This window comes from Drosophila ficusphila, unplaced genomic scaffold (genome assembly GCF_018152265.1).
Source record: "Drosophila ficusphila isolate 14025-0441.05 unplaced genomic scaffold, ASM1815226v1 contig_791, whole genome shotgun sequence".
NCBI lineage: Eukaryota > Metazoa > Arthropoda > Insecta > Diptera > Drosophilidae > Drosophila > Drosophila ficusphila.
The window spans coordinates 4,633,376-4,660,795 of record NW_025064737.1 but is presented as its reverse complement, the minus strand read 5'-3'; the positions used below and the strand labels follow the sequence as shown (position 1 = coordinate 4,660,795).

Below are 27,420 nucleotides of genomic sequence, written 5' to 3'. Positions count from 1 at the left end.
AGCGAATGAAGATAAAAATGTAAAAATGTAACGAAGACTTTGTTCTGATGTTATTTTGGTTAATATTTCCATTTATAATTGGAGACACTTCATCCGAGTGATGATGAAGAAAATTAAATGTGTTTGTTTTCCCAAAAAAGGCTTTAGTTACTGCAATACAAATTTAAGAAGCCAAAAATAAAAAACTGAAAAAAAAAACGTTGTTGACTGTGAAACCTTAATCCACAATTGAAATAAGCCTAGCACAGGTTTATATTTAAACACATATATATATAATTATTATTATTGTGGGTTGATGTGCGTTTTATACATTAAAATCGATTATAATTTTTAAATTCATTTAATAATTTAATTAGAATTATCAAAACAAGAATTTTGCAATTCCTTCTCCACTGGGCGGCTTTTCCATTTTTTTTTTGGCAAATTAGATGCGAAAAGAAGCGTTCGTTCTTAGTAGTTTTCAAATTACGAAGCGGGCAAATACGATTCCGGTGGCGGTGGTTGCGAATAGAGCAACTTGCCATCCGAGTAGCGCATCAGAGTCATTAGCTTCAGCATGCGCAGCTCCTCCTTATCCTTGTCCTTCTCCCGATCCCGATCCTTATCCCCATCCCTGACCCTATCCTTTTCCGATCCGATGCTCTGTGGGTGCTGGTGGTGATGGTGGAGGGGGAGGTGCGAGCGACTGGGATCTGCTGACTGGTCGGCTCTTTAAAATACTCAAGTCATTAACGTTCTTTAAAAAGCTTTGGTTCGCTGACATTTTCTCGCATTGCACGTCCTTCTTCAGCTCCTCCATGTCCCTCTTAAGTTTGGCCCTTCGATTTTGGAACCAAGTGATGACCTGTTATTGAAAGAAATCGATTAGCCACTTGTTACGTAAAAGAGGGGGATAATACGTTTGAAAATCAAGATCAAAAATTATATGCATTTAAAATCTAGGTTTAATTTACCTTAGCAAATGAATAATGAAGTAGGAGTGATTCTTTATTATAGTTTAGGTAATAATAATATTATTTAGTATAGCCAATTATAATAATAATCTGTTTACAGTTGATCGGCTAAACAAGGTTTACAATGAAAATGAGCGTATTAAATCTTTCAAATAATTTAATAATTTTTTGACAACATTATTTTGTTATCATTGGTGGAAAGGCAATTTTAAATTACTTCAATATTAAAATTTAAACATTCGCATTGGTTATGTGAGGTAGTATTCAAGATAATGACAATATTTCTACAGTGTTCTTGATTTCAGATCGTATTTTCACCTTTTTATCTAGCACCCACAGATATCTCAATACTCACCTGAGCATTGGAGAGGCCCAGGCCGCCGGCGATTTCATCGCGATCCGCTGGCGAGAGATATTTTTGGTACAGGAAGCGCTTCTCCAGCTCGAAGATCTGCTGATTGGTGAAGGCGGTGCGGGACTTGCGCTTCTTCTTTGGATTGGATCGCGTGGCAAATATGTTCAACGTGGCGGGATCTGCAAATCAAGAATAAAATATTATATAAAGAGCTAAAGAATCTAAAGAATCAGAAAGGTGTGATGGTGTCGTAAATTAGTGAGCGATCAGTCAACTTTTTATATGCTTCACACGGATGATCGTAAATCGGGAAAGTTTATGGGGCTTTTGGCTCTTCTCTTGGCCAGAAGCACCAGGGTCTGACCTTTCTCCTGAGGATGCTTTAATGACCGCCTTTATGACTGCTATCTACGCATTCGCTGGCACTTTCAACTCAATCGGTGAACTGCTCGTGGTTGAAACAATTTCAAACACACAGTTCGATGGAATTCATAATAGACAATCGACATCAACAATTCGGTGGCCATAAACACGGGCACGGGATTCTCTGGCTTCTTCGTTTTATACCCTCGCGTTTTATTGGCCGTGATTTCCCCTCAGCTGTTTTCTTAAGCGATTCGATGTGGATTTGATTTGATTTGGACTTTGATTGCCGGTATTTGTTTTTGGCATGTTTAAAGGTAATACGGCCGCTGATTGATGTTTATACTTGGCTTTTTTGAAAGTATATATCGGCGGAAGCGACTTTCAACCCAGTTGAACTCGTTGGAAGTTGGAAGTCAGCCCGGCCCCATTAGGTGTTGTTTATTTATCGCGGGCAATTCAATTTTTGCGCCTTTCGTCCGCGTATTTTATTAATACCCGGTATTTATGGGCCGGCGGAGTGATCGTGGCGAACGAGTGCTCAGCCGAAGTATCAGCGGAAATGGCTGTTGCGTCTTTTGTTTATAGGGTTGAATTTGGGGAGCAGGAGGCCTCGGGAAGTCCGACGGGGAAATGGCAGAATGGCAGCTGCGCATTGGAAACCCGGTCGGGGCAACTCGGTTGTTGCTAAACATGTCCGACAAATAACAATTAAGGCACCCGAATTTGGTCCTTGAACAACGCCAGGACAACGGGGTTGATTTATCCCTCTTCTCGCTTTGCGGCCCTGTGGTAAAGTCGAAGGTCGGGTCCAAAGCCATTTTGACACTATCCTGATGTGTTTATTGTGAGGTTAGATAATCTACTGCTTTGTAAACGCCCTTGCCACCAAAACTCGAGGGTTGATCGACTCCTCGGTGGCAGGAAGCACACATGTAGCTAATTTCCATTAACTGAGGCAACATGAAGAGTTAATTAAAGGTAAATGGGAGAAATGTGCGTGACTATTGTGTCATCAAAGGAGTATTTTGCTAATATGTTAAAGAACTTTCTAAAATGTATGAAAAAAAGAAGGGTTCAATTTAAATTAAAGGTTTCACAACCATGACAGAGATTTATGTGGTTAAAGTATACCATTAGTTGAAGCCATTACATTTAAATAAGGTTAACTGCAGGTTATATTTAATCGCATATTATTAGGTTATTATTAATTTATTAGGTTGCGAAATCCACCGTTCTTGGAATAAACAGAACTCGAGTCTCTGACCACTTAAATTTTCTCATTAGCCTGTTTAATTTGGCCCCCATTTGCCATCAATAGCACCTCCCAGCCCCGCCTCTAATTAAAAGCCATGACAAGCCTTCTCTTGGCCAGAAACTGGTAGAACTTGAGTTGCGAGGTGGTGAGTGTGATTTTGGCCATTGGGGGAGCTTTATTAATTAAGAAAAGTGCATTGGGAGGCTGGAGCAAGTCAAAGACTGGCAAATGTTAATGGCCTGTGCCACATGGAGAGCGTATGTCAGTTGCGGCACTAACAACCAACCAGCCAGGTGGAGTTAAAGTGCACGGGTATTTGTTAAAAGAATTACGAGCTGGACACCCACACCTCCGTCTCATGTCGTGGGTAACAAACAATGTCATCAGCATAACTAATCATTGTGACAGCCGGCGGAGAGTTGTCGGTGTTGTCGGTGACACCGAACCACCGAGCGGCATTCAGGAATGGCCAACAATGCCTCCAAGGAGCAGCTCCTGTTGTCTGAGAAGTATGCATAACTTATGCCTCCTGGCGGCGTGGCTAATTGAGACACCAACAAAATGACGCATTGTCCTTACGCAAGTGGGTTGGGTCTGCCTCTAATGCGGGGAAATCTACACTCAACAAAAGTCGGATACATTAATTTTATTCAGGCTTTTTATGTGTTAAAGCCAAGTCCTCAACTTGTCCAACTTTATATCATCTAATGTACTTCATTGGTATTTTTGAGGGTATTTGGAATTTTTTTATTATTATAAAGGTGTAATAGAAGACTGCGAGATATTGCACATTAATGCGTATTTAAATCAAATTTGTTTCTTCATTTACGCCAGTTTAAAAATGTGTAGATTAACTATTCATCTCTTCTTTATTTTAAAATTATTTTTACAAACATCTTTCACTTAAAGTCCCTTTCTTTGGCTATATTTTAAAAGATTTAAATGAAGTTCAATGGGCATAAAACAGTTTTTTATGGTTTTATGATTTATTGCCAGTTTACTCCTTTTCTGATGATTGCAAGACAGAATAAAAAACCAAAGGTGCTTTTAAATTATAAGGTAAGCTGGTGAAATTCCCACCTCAGTTATCATTACCGACACCTTTCGATTCCCCACCAATATTTCTCCGAGTGCATTGGTGATGCGGGATGGCGTGCCTTATCGGTGGCCAATCTGGAAGCCAGACGGAGTGCGCATGGCTAATGGTGTGGCTGGTAATTAGGCAAATAAGCCGGACTCTGCTACTGCGCGGCACATAAATTAACAGCAATTAATTAAATGCTTTCTGCTTAAAGCCGGATCACGACCGGCTCTTCCGCCCAACAGCCAACGAGTTCTATTGGAAAATGAGCCGCTTAAAGGAAAACCAGAGTAAGGCCCAAAGTGCCGGGGCAATTATGTTGATTGAGTCCGATGGCGAGGAAGAACGATTCAATTAAAGCCAGCTCCGAATCAATCAGCCGAGATCAGCCATCAGCCATCAGCCAGCGGCCAAAAATGCTGTGGTAATGGTAATCTGCGGGGATGCACGCACAAAGGCGAACTGAACAGAACAGAACATCATAATAAAGGGCACTCGAGATCGCAATCTGGATATACCTGAGCCCCGATGCTCCAAGTGCTACCAAGATGCGTATCGCTGGGATAAGGCCAATGCTAATGCCTCGGATTGCCCTGCCTGCCACAAGGTGCCTGCTATTCACACGCTCTTCAAATGCCTCACATCCCATCGCATCGCAACGCATCGGAGCCTTTGAAAGACGAGACTGTAGGTAGCCGAGCTGTACAGCTCGGATTTGGCCAAGAAACCCTGGCCGAAAGCATGACGTGGGGAATGTGATTTGGGCCTGCCAGCGGAAGACTCAATTAGAAGCTCGGACTTTCGGGGATTTACGACCGCAAGGAATTTCACATTCCCAGGGCTCTGGCTAAATACCTGCCAATAGCTTTATAAGATCGCCGCCACCACACGGAGTTATGACAAAGCGGCGGAGGACAAAGCGAAGGCCACCTTCGGATGCAAAAGAGCAAGAGAGCCCGGCTAAAAGCGGGCTAATTATGAACAGAGAAGAGGCAAACGGCGGCAGACCGCAAATTGCGTTGTCCAGAAGCTCGAAAGCGTAATCAAAAACTAATTTTAATCCTGTTTTGGAACCCACTCCCGCACGCCTTCACCCAAAGTGAAAATGAAAACGGAGATTCAGATGCGGAGAGGCTCTTTGTGATCCGATCGGATCGGAGATCTTTTTAGCGGTAGGTCCCAGTTAATTTATTCTAAATGGCTTTTCGAAATCCCCGAAAGAGAAATTTACTTATGACGTTGCCGGCGTCTCTCGCTCTCGAACGGGAAAACAAGAACACCTAACCGCAGAGCAACAGCTCGGGGTTCTGAGTTCTGGAATCTGAGATCTGAGATCTCGAATCTGGAATCTGGAATCTGGAATCTTAAGCTCGAGATCTGAGATCCCAGCGATGATGATTCAGACCGGATCAAAGTCGATGGCGGTCCCTGCATATTTTTCTCACTTTGGCGTGTCTGCGTGTTGTTAGCAATGAAATTGATGAGTTCGAGCAGGTTATAAAACCCGATACCTTTTGGCTACCTTTGTTAGCTGCCTCTTTTATTATTGTTATTGCTGTTGTTGTTGCTGGAGCTACGAAAAGCCGAAACACAATAACACAAATTAATATACGAAGATGAGACAAATTTAGCCGCCGACAAAGTGAGTTGGCCACGGAGATTCCCATTATCATTACGGATCGCTTCGGATCGGAAAGGAGTGGAGTGGAGCGAAGGGTAAGGGGTTCGGGGTTCGGGGTTCGGGGTTCAGCTCTCCATAACGAGAAAGTTATAAATTTCGGTATTTTCTCCTCGATATCCAACGACTTGGCGACTTGGCGACTGGTGGGGTCTCTCCTCCGAACTCAAAAGACCGTCATTGTTGGCCGCTTGTTTACACGTTCGTAATGCGACCAATAACTTTTTGTATTTTGTTGTCATTTGTACCGCCCCGGCGATCTGGGAACTGACTGGATGGCCAGGTAAGCGGAGTTATTTTAAGCTCAAAATGGAAGTGGCTGGGGAGGTGCTGATGGAAGGCATTTAATGGATCAAGATAGCAGTTTTATTTGGTTCGTATTTCAAATTGTATGCATTGGTGTTTGTTGTTTACTTGGCAATTAACTACAAAACTGAGAAAAACATACAAATAAGTAACAAACTTGAGAAAAGGAGGAAAATTTGAGGATATACTGATAATTTAACGTCATTCATATATTTATTCTATCCATAGCAATTATGTTTTCAATAGCTTAACTTTGTTTTTACCCACTTTAACTTCATGTAACTTACTTCTTCTTACAGGAATTCAAATCTTTGCAAGCTTAAAGGCTAATAAAATTGTTACTTTAATGGAGGGCGCTCTCCAAAAATGTTATCCCCGGGCTATTGAAATTACTGATTGCCTTGTGGCATTCAAGACTTTCTCTCTGCTTTTCCCCCTCTGCTCATTAATTGAAATATTCGTACATTAGGGCAAAGCGTCACTGCCCAGCGTAAAGTTTCCATGTTCATGTTGGCCCGCAGCTATTTTGATTGCGATATTACATCTTGTAAACATTAACATGGCCAATAATTTCCGCGAGGCCGGCAATTTCCAGAGTGGAAGAACATGTCATCGGTACCTCGGGGCAGTAATCAGAAGTTATTGAGGGCTAATATCTTCATACACGTATGGAACGATCGCGGAGTCGGGCACTTTCTTTTGAATGGGCCTCGGGGCTCGTACTCCAGAATTAACATAAATTGGTAAACCAACAAACCGTTTGCGCACGATGTTCACTCACTTTACATGCTCTCAGAAAATTGCATTGGCACTGAAAAAAAATAGGTGGTATTGAAGTGTTTATCGGCAATACTTAAATAAAACAAGGGAAACGATGCGTCTAGTTCGTTTCAAATATCAAGGAACTGGTTGCACAAAGTTCTTCCGATTTGAACTGAAAACTTTCCCTGGTAATTTAGGGTGAACTCTGCGGACGACCCCTTCTTTATATTTTGATTGATTTTAATGGCTGGCAAATCAATTGCGACTCCGACGCAGCGAAACAAAGCGCCGAAAACGTGGTCATCCTTAATTCAATAATGAATACGTAAGGTTGCGACGAGCAGAGTCCCAGGGAATCCAAGCCACGGCCACACACCGATACTCCTCCTCTGGAAACCCATCCATCCATCCATCCAACCAAGCATACAACCAACCAGCCAACCATCCAACCAGCCATCCATCCCGATCTCGATCCCCATCCTTAGCAACCGGCACATGATTCACGATCGAAGCGTTGCGCATGCGCTACGCAAAAGTTTGAGAAGGACTGGGCGAGGGGGAGCGGGAGCGGGATGGAGAGGGGGAAGGGGGAAACGCGTCGGCTTCGGGACAAAGCGTCGGCTCCCTTTGATCAGCACATATAAAATACTATGGCCACGCCCTCTAAAAGGCAGATTAAACGAGATGGCGCTCGGGCAGTGGGCAAACGTATACTTAAACTTAACGTAACGTAAAGAGCAATGAAGTCAGTCAGTGTAAGCGTCGCTCGGACACGAACTTCCAGACGTTCAATTGGCGATCAGCGGGGTGTGAGGAGGGGGGGCTAAGAAGAGGAAGAAGTCGGAGGGGATTCGGAGCCAGTCGCTGGATTCCAGGCGGTAGACGACGGCAGTGTCTGCAAGAACCATGTTTCGACGCCTCCCGAGGCGCAGTGGGCTGCAGTTGCAGTCGACAGTGGGTCAAAACCATAAAGCCGTCGGTATAAACCTACCAACTAGCATTTTTAAAATCAGATAAATTGTGTATGAACAATAAAGAGTTAAGAGTTAACTAAGCAAATATTTAAACAGCTTTATATTCAGAAGATTGAACACAAAATGGGTTGAGTTTGTATTAAAATTTTAACAACCTTAACGTGGGTTTATTAAATATTTGCAAAAAAAAAATCGTTTTTAAGTTATTATAAGTTTTATTAATAAGTTTTCATTATTTGTTAAGATATTTGAAATGTTGTCAATAAACTTTAGGTTTATTATACTTTGAATCTGAAAAGCATAAAAGTAATTTTTTGTAATGATATTTTATGGTCAACAAATAACATTTAAATATTCAGTTGAAGGAATTTAATTACCAGCTTTAGTAATAAAACTTATTGAAACCATCATATGAGCTACCCATCTAATAATGAGTGCAGTTCCCATGGCATCTTATTTATGACCGACCGTAACCGAGTTTATTCCACTGTGTGAGCATCGTTTGGTCGGTGCGAGACAATAAAAATTACGTAGCATTGCAATTTGGACGGCGGGCACCCGATGAAGCTGCTTGTGTCTGCTCCGCACTGCCGTTCCCCCTCTTTCCCCTTTCCCTTCCCCATCCCCATACCCATCCCCTTCCACTTCCACTTGGCACTGGAGTCCACTACATCATTTTTATGTTTGCATGCCCTTTAAGCCCTCCCGATCTGGGGCGGCGGAGCATTTGGCGGCTGTTGTTAAGTGAAAATCTGGGCTTGCAATCGCTAACATCAGCTAACAATGGTCATCATCATTAAAATGCGATCAAAGAGCAGGCGTCGGCTCGCGGGATCCTGCGCCTGATTGAGTGACCTTCCCCACCTCCCCTATGGGGATATGGATGTGGATATGGTTGTGGATGTGGATGTGGATGTGGACCCTCCTCCTCATCACACCACACGACTTCAATGTGGGCCAGTCGGAGGGATAGGTTCGCCGGCTTAATGTCTTTATAAGTAGCATGTATTCTAAGCTGGCCGGGCTGGGATCAAGAAATATGCGCTGTAATCAAAACCGTTTAAAAAACTACACACTAATTGAGTTAGAAGTTCGTCGGGGGCTTTGAACTGGCCGCAAGATCAAAGGCGCCGCCGCTCTATTGGTGGCACAACAAAGAGCGTTGACAACACGGCATGTAAAGCCAACAATGCCCCCAGCAGCCACTAGATGAATGGATGGATGGCTCGATGGTTGGCTGAAGGGATCCCCGCTGATGATGATCACCACAACAACCACGAGATCGCCGAGCCGCTAAACTTGCCCCAGAGACATTGTACGATAGTTTTGACAACTCAGCGAAACCAAAGTGGCGGCGAGCAAAAGAAAATACATCGAGGGCTTATTAATGAGCGGGCAGCCACAGAAAAAGCCTAAGATGGGAATCAATTTTAAATTTGATTAAATGCGAATAACTAGCGGAGAGGGGCCAGATGCACTCGGAGAAATAAGCTGCTCAAATTGTGAGTTGGTTATTTAGAAGTTGTTAAACGGATTTCCTTGTAAAAGTGTAGAAAGGAGTTTATTCCATACTATTTAATTAGATTTATTATATAATATTTCATATTACATGGCAATAAATAATATATTAAAACCAGTTGAACAAAAATACTCCGGTTATAATTGGTTCCCCAAAACTTTCTTCAATAAAAGTATTTAAAATATTAATAACACAGTTTCAAAATGAACATAAAACTTTTTACATACTTTCCCAATCACTTGCATCTTAAATAGTATTAATTTATTTTAAAACCTCATAAATCAATGTTACCATTTGAATCACATTTCTTTGGTTTTAACCTCATTTAAAGAGTAATTAAATTAATCTCAGTGCACTGGCCGACCAAGGATTTCAGGCTCAATATCGTTGATATTATGACAAGCTGTCATAAATTACAAATTAGTGTAATGACGTGCAGGCAGTTCGAGTTAGGAGCAGTCGGAACCGGAGTCCCCGAGCGACTTCCTCGACTCCTTCTCCTTCTACCTCAACCAACCAACTTATTTGGCCAGGACCAGGGGCAAAATCTAACTCGCTGCAGGTAGCCGGGTTTTCTGTGGTCAGGGTCGTGCGATCGATCGATTGCTGCTCGGATCGTATCGGATCGGCTGGGGATCGTGGAGATCTCGATCCGATCCGATGCGATCCCGATCCCGATGCCGATGCCCATCGATAGTGGTTCCGTGGTTCTTTTAAACGGGGAATGGGAATGGGAATGGGAATGGGTTTCTTCAGGTGCCGGCATTGCCACCGCCATTGACTTGCCTACCTTACACCTCGCAGAAGCGAAGATCAAAGGCGGCTGTGCCGACTTAATAACATAAATTAATCTTCTCATTGTTGTGGCCCGAGAGTGAAAGGGAGAGCACGTCGGGTTAGAGCGGGACAGGGCGATTGGGTGCCGGTGCACATGCGTGCCAAAAATGATACAGTAACAACACGCTATGCTAATCCGTCGGTTGCCTAACCAGCCTCTGTTAACGCACAAAGCCAAAACGGCATTTAATTTGTTTTTAGCCCGGTATTTGGCTCCGATTCGATTTCATTCATTATTTCGGGGCGAGCAATGATTTCGAGGCTCCTAAGCGGAGATCAAAGCAAACAGGCCGCCGGCTGATACACCAAACAGGAGATAGACAGATACACTGGGAAATAAATTGAGCACTATCCATTAATTAATAGAATTATTATCAGGTTTTATATACCTGGATACCTATCGAAAAAGTGAAAGGAAAAGTGTTTAGTTGCGAATATACATTTTACCCAAAAAGCCATTTAAATTTACATTTCATTTGGATAATATTTAACTATAATATATCATTATAATTATAAAGCACTTAACATCTTTAAAATAGGTGTTATTTCTAGTTATTAGATCTCTTTTTTAATTGATTTATTTCTGATTGATTTGGTTTACAGAAGGGCTCTCTCTCAGTGTGATCTTGGCAAATATGCTGTGAACGGTTTTGATCGAACGGCTATGACGACGAGAAGCGGCCAACGAGCATTAAGTATTTGAAATGACTTGGCGGGCCCGAGTGGAGAATGAAACGAGCGCAGCAAATTAGCTAATCAACGCCCATTAGTAGTAAGGTATTGGAATTTATGATAAATTTCCGTTAATGCCCAGCAGATTGCGGCACGAGCAGAGCTCGCAACTCAGGAACAAGTTAATTTGAAGAGGATCCCTAGCTGCAACTCTGCCACTCTGCCCCTTGATCCTCTTCGAATCCAATATCCAGCTTGTTGGCCAGGCCAAAAGCGCAGTGATAAAGCAGGCATCTTTATACACGGCGATCGCACAGCAGGACGACAAACAAGTGCGTCTCTCATCGATCGCAGAGGCGCACACTGCGCGCTAATAACACATAATTTTCGTGTAAAACAACAAACCGCTGCGCATCGTTATCATTATCGTTATCATTATGGTGAGTTTTTATGTGCGCCTGCATGTTGACTGCCCGTTTTCGAAAGAGGCGTTGGCCCGTTTGCAGTTGGTAATTCCCAGTTCCCAGTTCGCAGTTGGCAGTTCGCAGTTCCCAGTTGGCCATTCGCAGTCGGCAGCTTGTAGTCGCCGGTTTGGGGCGACTACGACAATATCGGCTTATTTATGTTTATCGATATAGCCGGCCAGATAAGCGGCTTTAAGCAGGAGCAGTGGGCCGCGCTCGTAGGTTTTGTTTTTAGTGAGTGCCATAAAATGAAAGTCCACTGCCGGTTGCCGTTGTTTCCCGAGGAGGTGGAATAATGTCACTTGGCTACCAGCTGGGAGGCACCAAAACCGATTTGACTTTAAATAGAGCTGGCTGCTTGGAATTAGGTTGAATGCGGGCTTAAGTTGTTCACATTAAATTCAAAGTAAATATTAATTTGCAATTAAATAAAATATTTCAGCCTTAAAAGATATTTTTTTACGCAACATTATAAACATTTATATATTTTATATTACAAATCCACACTGACTGGCTCCATTTCTACGATCAGTTAACATTTTATCTAAGTTTTTTTGAAATGACATGTTTTAAGAAATAAAACGCACATAAGAATAATTCAGATATTTGAGGAATATGTGCAGAACAACGATTAAAAACGAAACGGATTTAGGTAATTGATAAATATGTATTAGAGTTTTTAATTTCGCATAGGCTTAAATGCTTTATGTTTCAAGTTTCTACATCTGCTCCACATTTGAAAGCACCGTTTATAAATTAGTTTCTCAATTTTTACGACTACGATTTTGTAATTTTTTCATCTTTTACTTCTAATCTTGTCTCCAAATAAAATCTGCCAACTCGAACACATCAAGATTAAGACATTCCAATCAAGTGAGAAATATTATAATTACTCCGGCGGCTTAATATTCATTTGAGCTTAAGAGCCAGGTCTTTGCATCCGATAACCGTTTCGGCGTCCTCTATTGACTGGTCTTCAGAACGAGTTCTGTTTGACGACCGATCCGAACCATTAGCCATAACAAGCGAACATTTGCATGGCGCTTTGATGTGCGTTCGTGTTACGAGGGCCGTAAAAAGTGTTTTGCATGTTGCACCAAAAACAGCAAGAAAAAAATAAAAACTAGTTACGGTTATGTGTATAATTACGGCGACAGCATGTTGGCATGACAAATAAACTGCGACCGAGTCCATAAATTAAAGTATCAGAATGCGTGAGGGATGGGCGGAGGGGGCGGGGCGCACGCAAGGCGTCAAGAACGGGATTGGAAATGGAAATTGGCAGGACGAGGTCGGCGGGGCAGAAGCGGAGGCTTAACGGCAATGGCCACCTGACGACAAGTCTGAGCCAATTGTTAAGCCGTTGATATATGCTTGAAATATGCCCGATTCAGTGAGTGCGTATGGGTGTTTGTGGAGCAGACTCTGCGGCTTTCGAGCTGCGGTGGGCGTGGCTCACATTTTGCCCTCGTAATTGCAAGGCCCGACGGATGACAAGCTAAATAAATTAACAATAAATACTGTACAAATACTGTTTTTTAACACATCATTGTCTGCACTGCAAACGAAAAACTGGTATTCAAATAGCGAAGCTGGATTTAAAAAAAAATGTATTCATAAAGTAGGCTCTTGGAAATATATAGTGTAGTTTTGTATATTATTTCCAATGTGAATAAAAATGAAATTAAAAATGTAACCAAAAAATAACAATGTAAATTGGAAAATATTTTATTTTATTATTTGTGCTTCTACTATAACATTTTTTTAAGCGGACTTCCAGAAATTAATTACCTTTCTTGGCCTATTTAAAAAAATTTAAGAGGCATGTAAATATTTATACGAATTAGCGTGATTCCATGTTTTCACTATAATTAAATTGCGTGCGGATAAGTAAGCTTTAAGCATCATGGCTGCACATGTGTACTTTAAACAATTGTTTTATTATTTATTTTATGCATTAGCCATCTGGGAAGCTGTCGTGCACTTAAACTATTATAAAATCTCTATAGAAAAGTGTACGGCCTGCCATTTACGGTTGCCGCGTTAACGGCACTGCAAACAATGCGCAGATTTATTTAATTACAGGTGACGCACATGCACACACACACGCACACATTGGCACACTTATAATACGAATTTACGCACAAATATGCAAAAAAGGCGACGACGCCGAATGCGTCGCTCTTGGAATTTATTTAATTAAATCTACGCCCCGTCGGCAGCCTCCTCGACTCTCGGCCCCTCGCATCGGCCAACTGCGCATAAATTCAGCAGTTTATGCATTTGCTCAGCGGCAGCCGCAGGCGAAGTTGCAGTTGCAGTCGCTTAAGCGGCCATTACGTATACGCCGCGTGTTGCCGCTGTGCGAGCGGGATGGAAAGGCGACTGGGAATTATGCCCGACGACAATTCCGTTGGCGTTTACAAATGTGCGTACTAACCCGGCGAATATATACAGCGGTCACTGTCAATTGGACTGACAAAAAATGCAGTCAATTCGGTATCTGAGTGGGATGTGAACGGCTTTCGATGGGTTGCTTTTCGAAAATAGGTCTAGTTTTAAGCAGTTAAAAAAAAGAGGTTTAATACAGTGGAAAATAATATTTAACATACAAAAATAAAAACAGAAAAAAAAACAGATATAAAAATGACTGCATAAATATCCAAAAAAAAAGAAATACAAAAAAAAGTTATTTTCTAAATATATATTATAACGAAATAGTTAAACCAATTGAAACAAATTAAACATATGCATTATAAAGTTATACAAAGTTATTGTAATTAGTTGACCAACAAGAATGTTAATTACATATACACAATACCCAAATATAGTATTTTTCTTGTGTGGGTTTTTCTAGAACAGTAGGGCATTCCGTGGCGCATAAGATTTTCCCTTTTTAGGTGATCGCGCATGTCCCACGCCTTCTGGCTGCAGGAGAGTTTATGAAAAATTCGTGTTATTTCCTACGTATTTCACATCTGAACACTCACAAGTCGATTCGATACACTCGCTCATATGTTCGGTGTCTTTCTGTCTGCCAAACTTGCTCCGTGGGCAGTTTATTTTTGGCCAAATTGAATGAGTGGCACCTACGAACTGGGTTACCAATTGATTTCTCGTTACTGATCTTGTTAGTGAGATCGATACGAAGTGCAGAACATTTGGGGAACCTCTTTAAGGTTGTATTTTAACTTTGGAAGGTATTTAAAGTTTAATGCTGAAGAAGAGGCGATCGAATCGCGGGCTCCTTTGTGTTCAGCTGCTACTTTGAGTCTGCTGCCTCCGCAATCTTAAGTGGCCCGGTCTTTGTGAGCAGCTCTTAACAACGGCAACATCCACATCCACCAGCAACGACTGCTTGCTGCTCAACAAAGGCACATAGTTAAGCATAATTTAATAGATACGCGGCCCGGGCTTTGCAATCTCTTTATGGTTGACACTATTGTCTAGGCCAAGTTTGTATGTGGGGCCGTCATAAAGTGATGAATGCATTACCATTATTGCCATTGTGGCTGCCGTTGTGCCGTGTTGCTGGTTGGGCCTTTGTTGAAAAGCGTTAATTGAGTGTTGCGAATGTGCAACGGCAATTGAAATTGTTTATGACTTGCAGTTGCTGTATCTGCTGCCTTCACCGCGTCTCACGTTCAATAATGTAATGCAACTGGGGCTGCTAATGGATGGGCATGTACTACGTGCACCGCACTACTACTACACACTCGGCTAATCGGCTAATCAGCGGCAATATCTTACTAATATCCTTCACTCCAAAGGATACCGCCGGCTGCTGCTCTCTCCTACTTGACAAAACACTCGGGCCTTCCATTTGCGAGGCGGTAATTATGCTTTATTAAGATGCAATTTTCATTACGGCAATCGGGACTGGGGACTCAGTACTCGATACTCGGTACTTTGTACTCGGGAATCGTGCCACTTGAACCCAACTGACTGACTTAAGCCACTTGACGGCGACGACGAATATCGGCCATAGAAATTTCGTTCGTTTCTTACATTTAGTGGTTTTTAATTGCCGTAATTAGCGAGAACTGGGAGCTGGAAAGAGATTCAAGTGCATTCTGAAGAGACGTCTGCCGGGTGGATTCTTCCCCATGATGGCCGACAGAAGACGGAAGCAATCGATTCGGTGGAGTCTGGGCCACAGAGCTACGCCATAAATTAACACCAAACCGATTAATGAAAAGTGGCGATCCATATCGGGTGCACATGTTTCGTGTCCGACGACTTGGTCAGGATATTGGCACATTAAAATCAATTAACTGGCCCGACTTTGATGGTCCCCGTTCGGATTTTGTGCGGATTGTGGAACTGGAACTGTTTCTGCCACAGATCTCCGCCCGGCATCTTAATGAGCCAGTTTCGTCCGATTGCCAGTTGATCATCTTGTAGTCGCCGTGTCATAAAACTTTACGGCCATTTAAATACTGACTTGTAATTTGTAAAGGTGTCGGCCTGACGCGATCTGTCGGCTAAGCGCTTAATTACCTCCAGTTTTGCATTGTAAATGATTTTACACTGGTACAAATTGGTTTACATTCTGGGTTAGCATTAAACTAATTATAAGATGTACAAGCAATGTTTAAGATTGTATTCTGTTTAACATCACGATTACCATTAGTATTATAAAGCTTGAAATTTATTTATTAGTAAAGCACTTAACAAGCATTAACTTTTTGGAGCTTGCTATTTTTGAATGTTAATTTTGTTATAGCGGAAATGTTTATGTAAATTGCTTTAAATAAGTTAGATTATAATTTTATATTTTCGTTTTGTGTACTTATCGTGCTCTGTGACATAGAAGTCAACACTGTTTAGAGTTAATACGGTTTATGTATACAGCAAAAGCGTTGAGGGCAACCCCCATTCGATTAGTTCCGCTCACCCGCTCCGCTATTATGACAAATTAAACTTAGCATTTAAATGCATTTGAACTTGACTGGCTGGCTGGATGGTTGGTTGGCTGCCTGGTTGGCAGGCAGTCAATTAATTAATCGAAAACTGCCGAAATTCCAAAGCTGTCAGCCCGTAGACATGTCCGTGAAATGATAAACTCCCAATCCCATAAAACCGTCGACCGGCCGATCCCCAGTTATTTTTGCCACTTGAGCAAGAGCAACCCTTGTGCGCCTCCTTCATTTCGTCTCCGTTCCGTTGACTGTCTCCTTTACATTCGTTAGTTGGCTGGTTGGGTTGCCCACTGGCCCCTGGCATTTATGTTTAACACTTTAATTGTGATTACAAGCTGCAATCAAACAGCAACAGCAACAACAGCAAATAAACTAAAGGTTGGCTCGGGTCTTCGACTGAGTGACTAACTGACTGGCACTCCAGCCAACGGCGGTGGTTCCTCCGCTCTTAACGTGGCTTATGCATGTTTAAGCAGCGACTGCAACACCTTTTGGCAACAAAAACAACAACAACAACAACAACAACAACAACAACTGCAACAACAACACCAACAACGCGTCATGTCGCTGGCTTTATTAAATTACTTGTCAAAAGTGCACACACGAGCTGGAGTTTAAGTTAAGACCAGGCCAAGGGGCGGGGGAAGGGGGGCGTGGCAATGTCGGCGGACATGAAACAGCCCCAGACAACTAAACACACACGAAAAAAGCATATTTAACTGGATTTACACAAGGAAAAAGTGTACATAAATATTTTACCTACAAAATTTACATCTCAGAGGACCTTGCTTATGCTAAATGCAAAATTTATGAATTGTACAATTTAAAATGATTGGTAAACAAGTTATTATTTAAAATAACTGATCAATTTTGTTTATTCTTCAGTGCTTTAAATAAACAAATATTTAAATTATATTTGATTGTATTTTTTCAACTAAATATGCTTTGTAATTATAAACATTTTATATTTTTCATTTACTTATTATATTTAATTTGAATGTCTTATTCAGTTTTTTATGTGTCTTAAAAACTAATAAATTTTCTAACTAGTTTTTTAATTAAATGGCGTAATAATAAGGGCAACACAATATAAATGCCTCCATATATGTGCACCAACTATTCAAACTACTGAATCAAAATTTTTTATTTAATTGAGGGCCAATCAGTTTCATAAATTAAACTTTTTTCCGTGTAGCATATCTGCATACAATCAAAATGTGGAATACAAGGCCTTTCGTTGGCATAACGAGACGTGTCATAACAATTCTGCACTGCGAGGCGAAAAACACGAATGAAATCGAAAAGAAATGCAATGGAAAAGAAAATCAATTAAGGCAAACAATTTCGTTTTCCTTTCGATTTCCCCCCAACAGCTGCACAAGGGGGATTAATTAATCTTGTCAACGATTGCAAGTCATTTGCCATAGAAACAGCGGCAAACATCTCAGATAGTCAAATTAATTTACTTCACACTTTAATAAACGATTACACAAATACCCACAAGCACATGGGGTTGTTGTTTGATGAAGGTGTTAAATGCTTTGTTGACATTGCCCACAGTAGCAGCAACACCATATAGTACTACACTATATATATATAGTCTGCTCGTAGGAAGCGATTCGACGGGGGAAGAAAACATTTTTCACAGCTTCTTTCGATTTTAGCGTGAAGTTTGTCGTTCTCCGCTTGCTTTATTGCGGTGATTGTTGGTGGTTGGTTTTCAGTCGTGTTGCGTGTAAATAGCAACACCAACAGCACCACCAACAACAACAACATCCACACAACAACAAACAACAACAGGAATAACTTGTGCTTGTTTTTCCAAATCACTGAATCTCTTTTTCGGTACAAATTTGTTATGCCCTCCGTCTGGTTTTTGGGTGAAGTTTGGAATATGTTCCAGCGAAGGGCTGAATGTGTTCTTTGATCTAATGACAATGCGGGGGAAGTGCTTTCCGGAAAGGGGAAGGCGTGAAAATGAGTTAGTACACTAATTAGAGAAAGTCAATCGTCGGGAAGGAAATGATTTTATGCATTCGATGTTAAGACTATTAGGAAATAGAGAAGAAGGGGTTGATACTGATGATAATAAGAATATTTAATACATAAAAGGGAAAGGCCAAAAAAGAAAAACTATTAATTTAACAAGTTTCTTAAAAACCTCGATAATAGTAAATGGTTATGTATCATATTAAACATATGCACAAATTTAAACATTAATTCCCCGAGCACTAATTAAATATTAACACCGCTATCTTATCAAGATTGCTTGCACTTAATGTTTTTATCGACAGACATTAAGAATCCGCCACGCTTCACATTTTAAACGTTCTTTGAAGATCCTATGACTGAGCAGTCCGATTATGAACCCGAACGAATCCTGTTAAATTACAATGTATCAAACGATACTCGGTACCCATCAAAACTGAAGTGCAGACATCTAGATGGACTGAATGGATACGGGGAGATGTCTGCACCTGCTGGCGCAGCGAATGGTCGAAAAAAAGAGCAGACACCTTGCAGGTTGTGGAGCTGGAACTGGGATCGGAATTCCTGGGGAGGAAGTGGAGTTCCACCCTGGGTTTCCCGCGCATTAATGTCGCCCGATCCGTAGCCGTGGCTAATTTCCCCATCCGCTCGGTTGGACCCTCCCCTTGAGACCCCGTCCACGTTTTATCCTCCGATCTCCACTCGTTTGTTCGGCATCGCTGCTAATGATTTGAATGCTTTAATTTATGCTGGCTTTTCAACATTTATCATCAAAGACCTGGCCATATAAATATGATTTGTCGTCGTGCATTTTCACGATTATCATAGATACACCCGTGTAATCCAGTCCAGAGTTATTACAAAGTAAGACTCCGGAAAAAATTAGAAATTGATTTATAGCATGCAAGTTGATTTTCGGGTAAGAAATATTTACATAATCTTTTAAAGAGCGGATTAAATATTTTTTTAAAAAGTTTTCTGATCCTTAAAAGCATATTTTTTTTCAGTGCTTTCTTAGATCTGCAAAAGCCAACCACACAATGGCCAACACCTAGGATGGAGAACAGGTTTTGCCAGACCAGGCGCCAATTGACCCACTTAATGTGCAGCTGGAAAAGCCACGAGGAAATGCGTTTTCCCCTCCAAAGCTCCCAAACTCCGAACCTCCGAACCTTGAAGCCAAGGCGAGTTCCAACTTCGGTAGTTCGCTGGGCTGTCCGTGAACGCATCAATCTCGCGCTCTGCATTTCTGCATTTCCTGGCCAAGACCGTGGACTCTTGGCCAAATGCAGTTGAACGTGGCCGGCGGGGTCAGCGAGGATTTTCGCCTTGGGGCCAGGGGCCAGGCAGAAAATGCGTTTTTAAATGGCTTTTTATGCGTGGCGCGGGCTTTTGATGTTCGACACATGCCGAAAATTCACAGCTCGGGCGGTCCCAGCCACTCACTCGGGCCAGTGATTAATGCCTGGCAAAAACGCGAATGGGAATGCGAATCGCAGGGGGGAACGGGCAGGCGAATGCGTTTTTAAGAACTTTGACAAGGTCCTGACTCGAATGCCGCATTCCAGACCCTTTTCTGGGTTCATTTGTTACACGAACAAAAAAAATTACAAAAATTTACATATTGCGCAAAGAAAACCTAACAATAAAAATTATAGCAATTTACATATTACACAATGAAAATTTATCACTCCTTAAAAATTTTATAAAAAACAACTTATGCATATATTTAATACAAAGTTAATCCTTGTTTTATTCAAACTTTATAAAATTTTTTCTAGTTTCTATTAACATTAAAAGAAAGTCTGTCAGAATCAAAAGCTACAAACCACAAAATATTATTTTAGGCTGTTACTGATAAAAAAAAATTCAAAAACTATTAAGGATTATGATCAAATAATTGGAATATATTTATTTATTTTTCCACCTATAATGATTTTTTTTATAAAAGTGTATTGAATAGTATGGTTACTGATCTGCTCAATTTATGTACTGCTATGGTTGTTCTCACTAATTTTTGCACATGTAGCCGAAGCCCGTCCTCTTAGCGTTTGGCAACAGTTGGGCCTTGGCCTCCCATATGGCACTGATAGAGTTATTACCAAAATGTAGCGCTCCCCGGCCAACAGAGCACTCTCGTTCTCACCTCTATCGCTTGGTTGCCAGTCTCTCCTGGCTAATTCTCTCATTTGGCGTCTCTTGTGCAACTGTCGATGCTTGATTTTCGCTTGTCTTTATGATCGGCCTGCCGTCTTTGATCTCGACGCCGATGGACCGGACCTCTTTCCGCCCGATCGCGGGTAATGGGCAGGGAAGAAAAATGCAACTTGAGCTCAATTAGTGCTCATCAAAAGCGTGCAGGTAACACCTTCAGTGCGTTGCTTTCGCACACCTCTTCTGCACTCCAGTATCTGAGTATCTCACTATCGCAGTATCTGAGTATCTGAGTTTGTATCTTCGTGTCTCAGTATCTGTGGATCTTTTGGCCCGGCGTCACTTGTTCCTGTTCTGAGTTTGGCTCTAACCGGACCGAGAACGAGAGCCGAGGATCGAGCGAGGTATGCAATTTGCTCGAGGGGTGCCCCATGATGACGGACCACCCGAGTGGAATAGAGTGGTATAGTAATACGAAACACCACGGCTTGGCTTAGGTGTCCATCCCTGAGGGCCAACGACGGTAAGTGAAAGCAAATCAGGCAGTTAACCATTTTTGAGAGCCCGCCACGCAAGTCTCGCTAGTTTTTTTTTTTAGATTTCCCGGGCTCGTATTAATGCTAATGCTTTATGGGCATCGAGCACGCAAACTCATATTTCTCTGCCACTTTTACTACTGGCGAATTATAATTTTTAATAAAAGATTTGAGGCGCAACCGTTAATTAGAGAATTTACGCCGAGCGCCGGCTTGTCAACTTGTTTCGGCTGCTCGCAGGCATTTTTGCAATATTTTATGCATATTTTATGCGACGTTAGAACAGTTTTCGCCCGCAGTCATTTTCCTCGATTTTATTGAGGCAAACGAGTCGACGGGGCTCGCCTTATAGCATTTAATAAACACACATGCGAATACACGAGTATTTTTATGGCATTCGCGCTGTGTTTTAATGTCATTAACGAATTTTGTTGAAAAGCTGTGCAGCTATTAATCATTTGAGATGAATTTTTATTTTACACCTCGCTGGGGTTCTTTTTGTTTGCTTGATTTATGTGTGTAGTCTGAGCCCGCAGCTTGTTGACTTTTGCCAGAGATTTCGGTCTACTGAATGGGATTCCTGGGAAGCGTTTAAATTGAATGAAAAGCAAGTGCGATTGAGCAATTTGCGAGTAGTTGAATCTGAAGTGCCAGGAATTTCAGAAAAGTTATTGATGACGAACAGGTGTTGCACTTTTTGTTTAGGTTTCAGAACACAAATTTAACATCTTGAAAGTGGTAAATAATTTCAGCTATAAAACAATAAATTATCGCCGCACAGTTTGTTATTATCGAAATGGCTGTGTGCTAAATTGTTTATGGACTTCGATGCACGCAGCAGATCCATTTGTTTTATCGCCGGACTAGATTTTTAATACCCGGCGATCTCGAGGCAAATGTTTGAACAGCAATTACTGGGCAAGTGGCCACTAATGCGAAAGATGGAAATCTATCTGGGGTACAGCAGATAATACCAATACGGGTAACGGGCAACAGGCCACCCAGATAGCCAAGGCACGCCATTTAAAATGTCACGTTGTTCGGAGGGTAGAATCTGGCAAAGCTATTACCCCACCCACCGATTGGATATATCCATAGGAGTGTGTATTAAAGCCAGCCGTGGACCGGTTATGGATCGTTTGATTTGACGTGACTGAAAATTGCCTTCTAACAGCTCTGACTGGGATCCATTTGCATGGTAGTTAGCACACGACCCGGCCCACTCGCCGTGCGGATTTCCAATTATAACTATAATTTATGCTCAATCCGCCACTTATTTACATTTTTCGACTTTGCTCCCATTCGAAATTAAGTATACGTCTAGTTGAACTAATTAGCTTTGACTCTTTGGGCACCCCGCCTCTCACCCGACCGCGTTTCATTACTTTTCTCCACCCTCCGCGACCCTTTTGGCCCGCATGTTGTAAAGTGTTTACACTGCTATCTGTCAAATCAACTGTCAACCCGAAGAGCCATCATCATTGTGGCCGCAGTTCGAGTATCTGTGTGAGTTGTTTCGGTGAGTTCGTTCGAGTTCGAGTTTGAGTTTGTATCTGTATCTGTTGGTATCTGTGGTGCGTTTGTGGTTCATGCTCGGCTGGGCCGCAGTCTTCGGCTTCAGCCGCCATTGCCGCCGCCTTTTGTCAAGTGGGAAAAGTTTTAGTAATTAAATTGTAATTAGGGATGCATCCGCCGTTCGGTGCCGCAGTTTGTGCGTTCGCTGTGCGTTCAATAATGCGGCTGTCTGTGCCAATTGTCTTGGCGTTTCATCAAGCCAACATTTCAGCGGCAGCCACGACAACCCGTGCTGATCGCCCCTTTTGCCGGGCGACATAAAGAAAACGCCCCAGTCGACACCCTTTGGTCCATTAAAAGTGCGGGCATGCCCTATATAAGAGGTATAGCAAAATACTGATCAATATTGTAGAACTTCTAGGGAAATGGTATTCATTTATCACTTAATTGAACTGCTACTTATAATGTTAATTCACAGATTTCATTTGAAAAATGGTATCTTAACTAAATCATATTGAAATTCAAAAATATATAAACTTATTTTAAAAATTGTAACCCCCATAAGCTTTTTGCTAAATAGAAATGGTCACATTTAACAAACCATATATACATATGTGCCATCTATTGAATTATGTGTACTTATTGAATTAATAAAGCTGGTGAAAGGGTAACCAATCCTCGGTGACGACATGTCGCACATTCTCCTAATTGACAAGACCTAACGACAGGTCCATTGTTCAAATAGCTGCAACTTTTCAGCCATTTTCATTGTAATTATTTTGTATGTGGCATGTAGGCTGCTCTTGGGCTTATCTAGTGGCAATCGTCATGAGCGGTGAGCAGGCCAAAGTGGAGCTACGATGGTGTTGCAATGGGAGTTGTCGCTGCTCCTAATTACCGGGCGGAAGTGCCTCAGATCTTTCCCTCTTTCAACTGGACGGTTACGGCTTTTGATCAGCCTGGCAAATTGCAGAGTCCGAGGAGGGAAAAGGCTCGAAGATCCCCTTCCCACCGGATGCTGTCTTGGGAAAATACAATTTTCGCAAACTGCGGCGCTTAAGTGCATCTGGGCGATAATCATAATCATCCCGGGCGGCACTCAATGCCAGTAGCAGTTGATCAACCGATCAACCGATCAAATCAGCTGATGCTGATTAGACAGACTGCGGCACTGCGGCTCTGTGGCAATCCGGCAATCCGGAGTGGAGCACGAACCAATTGCCTGTTGTACGTGCGCCGCGTAAATTCAATTTCAGTAGCTGATGAACAAAGCGCAGAGCATGGGTTCGCTGATGGATTGCTTTCAGTTGCACTGGCAGAAAATGGGGAACTAGTGGGGTTGTAAGTTTGAAATATACATCTCTTCTAATCAGAAATGGAACATGGCAACGGGGAAACTCACTACTAAATTAATATGTCAAATTATTAAGGGAAAAGGTTCACAAAATCTTCACAAAAAATTCACAAATCCTTATTACAAGTTTATAGATAAATCTTAGTAGTTTTTGTAACACGAGATAAAATTTACATAAGAGGGGAAATTGGTTGATTTCTAAGATTAAATAACTAGATTTAAAAGAACCTTATGGGTATGCATGCTACATTATACATTGTGATTACGATCAACGTTGAATTTCTTACTACATTTTAAACATGGGAATTTGTTCGAGTGTGGGATGAATCGGTTCGCGTCTGCGACTTAACGAGAAATCAACGCCGCTAAGCAAATTATGCCGAACGATACGCATGCGCCAAAGCCATCACATCAGCCAGAGTTTGAGACTCGGTCTCGGTCTGAGCTGGAGCAGCATCATATCATCGGACTTGGGGCTCCGAGTGGGCATGGGTACGGGTACGGGCATGGGTCTGGGTCTGGTCGGGTCTGGGAAAGGCAATTGCCATCAAAGGCGATGCCGAGCGAGCAGCCAGCCGGCCTGAAATTGATTTAGCCACCTCGGCCGGCCCGACTGACCTCACTACTGTTTTTACGCCTTAAGCAGAATCTCATCAAGACGTAATGACAACAATTGATCAATCGCTGGCCGGGCTAATGGTTATGATGGGTCTCGTTGGGAAATCAGTTTATATTAAAATGTAATTTCATTGCGGTTGTGTGCACAAAGTAAAATGAGAAGTAATGCGTGCTGGCGAGCCAAAAGAGGGTGCTTTAAAATTTATATTCTTATAAGGAAGACGTTGGGTACAAAAATAAACTTATTTTGGTAGGCTGTTCAGAAGACCAGCAAAAAATGTCTTGACCAAATAACATAAATTAGTCAAGCTTTTTGATGCTTGCTACGAACAATTTAAACGCAAATAAAATTTAAACTATCTTTCTTTTGCAAAATTTTGAACTTTTATCTATTTTTTGAATACAGTTATGTGTTTACTTATTTCTTCAATTAAAGTTTTGCCAGTATAATAAGACTTTTATACTTTTTAGAAATAAATTTATATGTTAAAAATATTTTTAAAGGGAAAGAGATTGTGATAACGGGTTTTCTTTTCACTATAGCATAGTTTTATCATCTTTTCAGTACTCACCTTGTTCCTCGTCAAAGTTCTTGGTGGATAGTTGGAAGAGGGCATCCAGAGGGGTGTCCCCATTCGATTTGCCTGCTCCCGTTGGCTGTTCCTCCTGCGCCTTCTTCTGGGTCTCCCCACCACTATCTTGGGTGGTTGGCTTCTCCCGATTTTCCACCCGAGCGGGACTGCAGCAATCGGTGCTGCCATTGCTGCTGCTGGATCTCTGCGAGCGCTCTGAACTGCCGTCCTCGGAGGCGATGATCGCGGGATTCAAGGACATGTGACGGAGGAGGTGGGCCTGGGCGTGGAAGTGCTCCTGCAGCTGGCGCTGGTAGTCCCATGCCAATCGCTGCTCGTAACTGTGCAGTATTGCGGGTGATAGAAAGGGGTGCAGTGCAGCAGGCGGAGGACAGTTCTGCACCACTGGCATCTGCAATCTTTCGTTGATCAGCACCAGAGGAGCAGATACTCCGGGTAAAACAGTGGAAGCAGTACTTCTCTCTGCTTTTTTCTCCTGATCTTCTTCACTGCTCTTTCCCAGGATATCGGCAATGGAAAAGCTTTTGATCCTGACGGGAGATGACTTCTGTCGACCATTTTCCAGGGTTATAGGACTCCTCAAGTGCCGCAAACGCTTTATATTGACGGATTTCATAGGCGGCGGACTGGGCGAACCCACCGAAATCTCGGAATTAGCAGGGCTGGGTGTTCTTTGCGGCATCTTCATTTTGTTTGGACCTCCTTAGTGCATTCTGGCAATATCTCAACTCCTTAGCGAGGCTTTTAAAAACGCGTCGGCAAAAACAAGCGGCTGAACACAAAAAAAAGTGGTCGGCAACACAACACCGCCCGACTGGCGGAATTAGTTTGTTTACTTTACAAGATTTCGAGTTTTAACAGTACTTGAGTAGTAGTAGTAAAACTATTGCGGATTGTTTATCTATTTAGCCGTTAATTGTTGTTCGGCCAGTTTGAGAGTTCCGCACGAGACGAGCAGCTAACTGCGTTCCTGACATTAGACTGAAAAACTGAATCCGAGGCCCTCTCTTTCTCTCACGCTCTTTTTGGCTCTCTGCTTTTTTTGGCCAACTTCTCTCTCGACCGGTTTGGTTTGGGGCCTCCAAACTGGTTGGCTCCCATGACGTCACGGTTTCGCGCATCTGCGCAGCTTGTCTATTTGAAAACGCCGCCTCGCTCTGGCATAGGGGGCGGGGCACTCCGAAGGTGAGAAAGAGAGGTAGAGAACAAGCCAGCGGACCAATGGCGGTTGGCCGAGGGTATTTCAGCCCCCTTTCTCCCCTGAAGTTCGCTGTCAACGTGCGAACGTCATTAATTTGTACAATTTGACATGCGCTCTCTTTGCCTCCCTCTCTCTCACATCCCCTCTCGGGGTTTCTTTTTCTTTCTCTCAGCTTTCCAGGCGGCTGACTGCGTTAATTATCGTAATTGTTGGCTCTCCTGCTTTTTCGCAGCTCTCTTTTGGCCCACTCAATTGTCATCAATAATGATGTCTCGTTGTACCGTTGGCTTCGGCTCCTCATCTATTTTCCGCTGAAAAAGCAAGCCTCTTTGAATCCGTGTTTCGAGACCTCTATTGCACTGGGAAAAATATATAGTTCCAAGATTAAGTTGCTCCCTTTCTTATATTTATTATGAAACTTTATGATTTCATGGAACTTTAGAACAGGAAAATCTATACATTTCTGCAAACTTTAGTTCCAGGTATTGAACAATGTTTGAAAAGAAATCTACAAACCAAAATTACTATAAAACTCACTGTTTTCAAAATTATACACATACAGTTTGCTCGTGATATGAATGAAGGAGTGAAAGTTCCACTTTATTAATTAAAGAACTACTATTGCAATTAATATTTCATTGGGGATCATTAAAATGTACATATTTAATGTTTATGTTATTAAAGCTAATATACCATCTATGATTATTTTTAAAGCATTAATAACTTTTAATAAATTCTACTTAATTAAAGTTTGTTTTCTCAAAGTGCATAGTCTTGGCACACATTCGTTTGTTTTGCCATTTCCACAGCCGTCTCCCACTCCCCAATCAACTCAGTGCATTTCCAAATTGATTGCAACTTTGGTCCGCTTGTTGTATCACGTATGCGCCCTGTATGCGCCGCGCTTCGTTTGTTTGTCAGTGTCAGTTTTTATTCAATTTCGCTCCGCTGTTTGTCCTGGTTTTCTTTTTATTTCTTGCTTTTTCTTGCATTTTGCATGCAAATGTCTATTTAACTGCATTGCGCCCTTTGCCGGTGGGAATGTGACTGGAGAGTCGGCTAAGTGAAATGATGTAACTGCAGAGTCGTAATCGATAATAGCTTCGCACTCGCCTCACCCTTCCAAATCAGGGTATAATTGATTGTTTTAAAACGGCTAAGTAAATACGAAGGAAAGTAACGATTTAAGCATTGCAATTCTTTTTATTATTTTATAAATAAGTGTTTGTGCAGAGCGTTGATCAAGTTAACATAATGAGATTCAATATATAATATTACGTGACCCTTTTTAAAAAACCAATTTATTTTGGTACATG

At 42.0% G+C, this 27,420-nt stretch overlaps 1 protein-coding gene across 1 annotated transcript; it reads right to left on the bottom strand.

Moving 5' to 3' along the window:
* Positions 1–305: 305 nt before the first annotated feature.
* On the bottom strand, positions 306–25,870 carry LOC108098474 (homeobox protein Hox-C9). Its single transcript, XM_017201384.2, has 4 exons — positions 24,883–25,870; positions 1,309–1,487; positions 762–844; positions 306–709 (listed from the first exon to the last, which is right to left on the bottom strand). Exons 1-4 carry the CDS (start codon positions 25,589–25,591, stop codon positions 466–468), a joined length of 1,215 nt encoding a protein of 404 aa, XP_017056873.1. The 5' UTR covers positions 25,592–25,870; the 3' UTR covers positions 306–465.
* Between the last annotated feature and the right edge of the window lie 1,550 nt (positions 25,871–27,420).

Excerpts from the sequence above, each read along its gene's own strand:
- LOC108098474 (XM_017201384.2), bottom strand. The coding sequence starts at position 25,591 with ATGAAGATGCCGCAAAGAACACCCAGCCCTGCTAATTCCGAGATTTCG. Across the intron at positions 1,488-24,882 it reads GAACTTTGACGAGGAACAAG|ATCCCGCCACGTTGAACATA; the intron begins GTGAGTACTGAA and ends CTTGATTTGCAG. Across the intron at positions 845-1,308 it reads TGGGCCTCTCCAATGCTCAG|GTCATCACTTGGTTCCAAAA; the intron begins GTGAGTATTGAG and ends TTTCAATAACAG.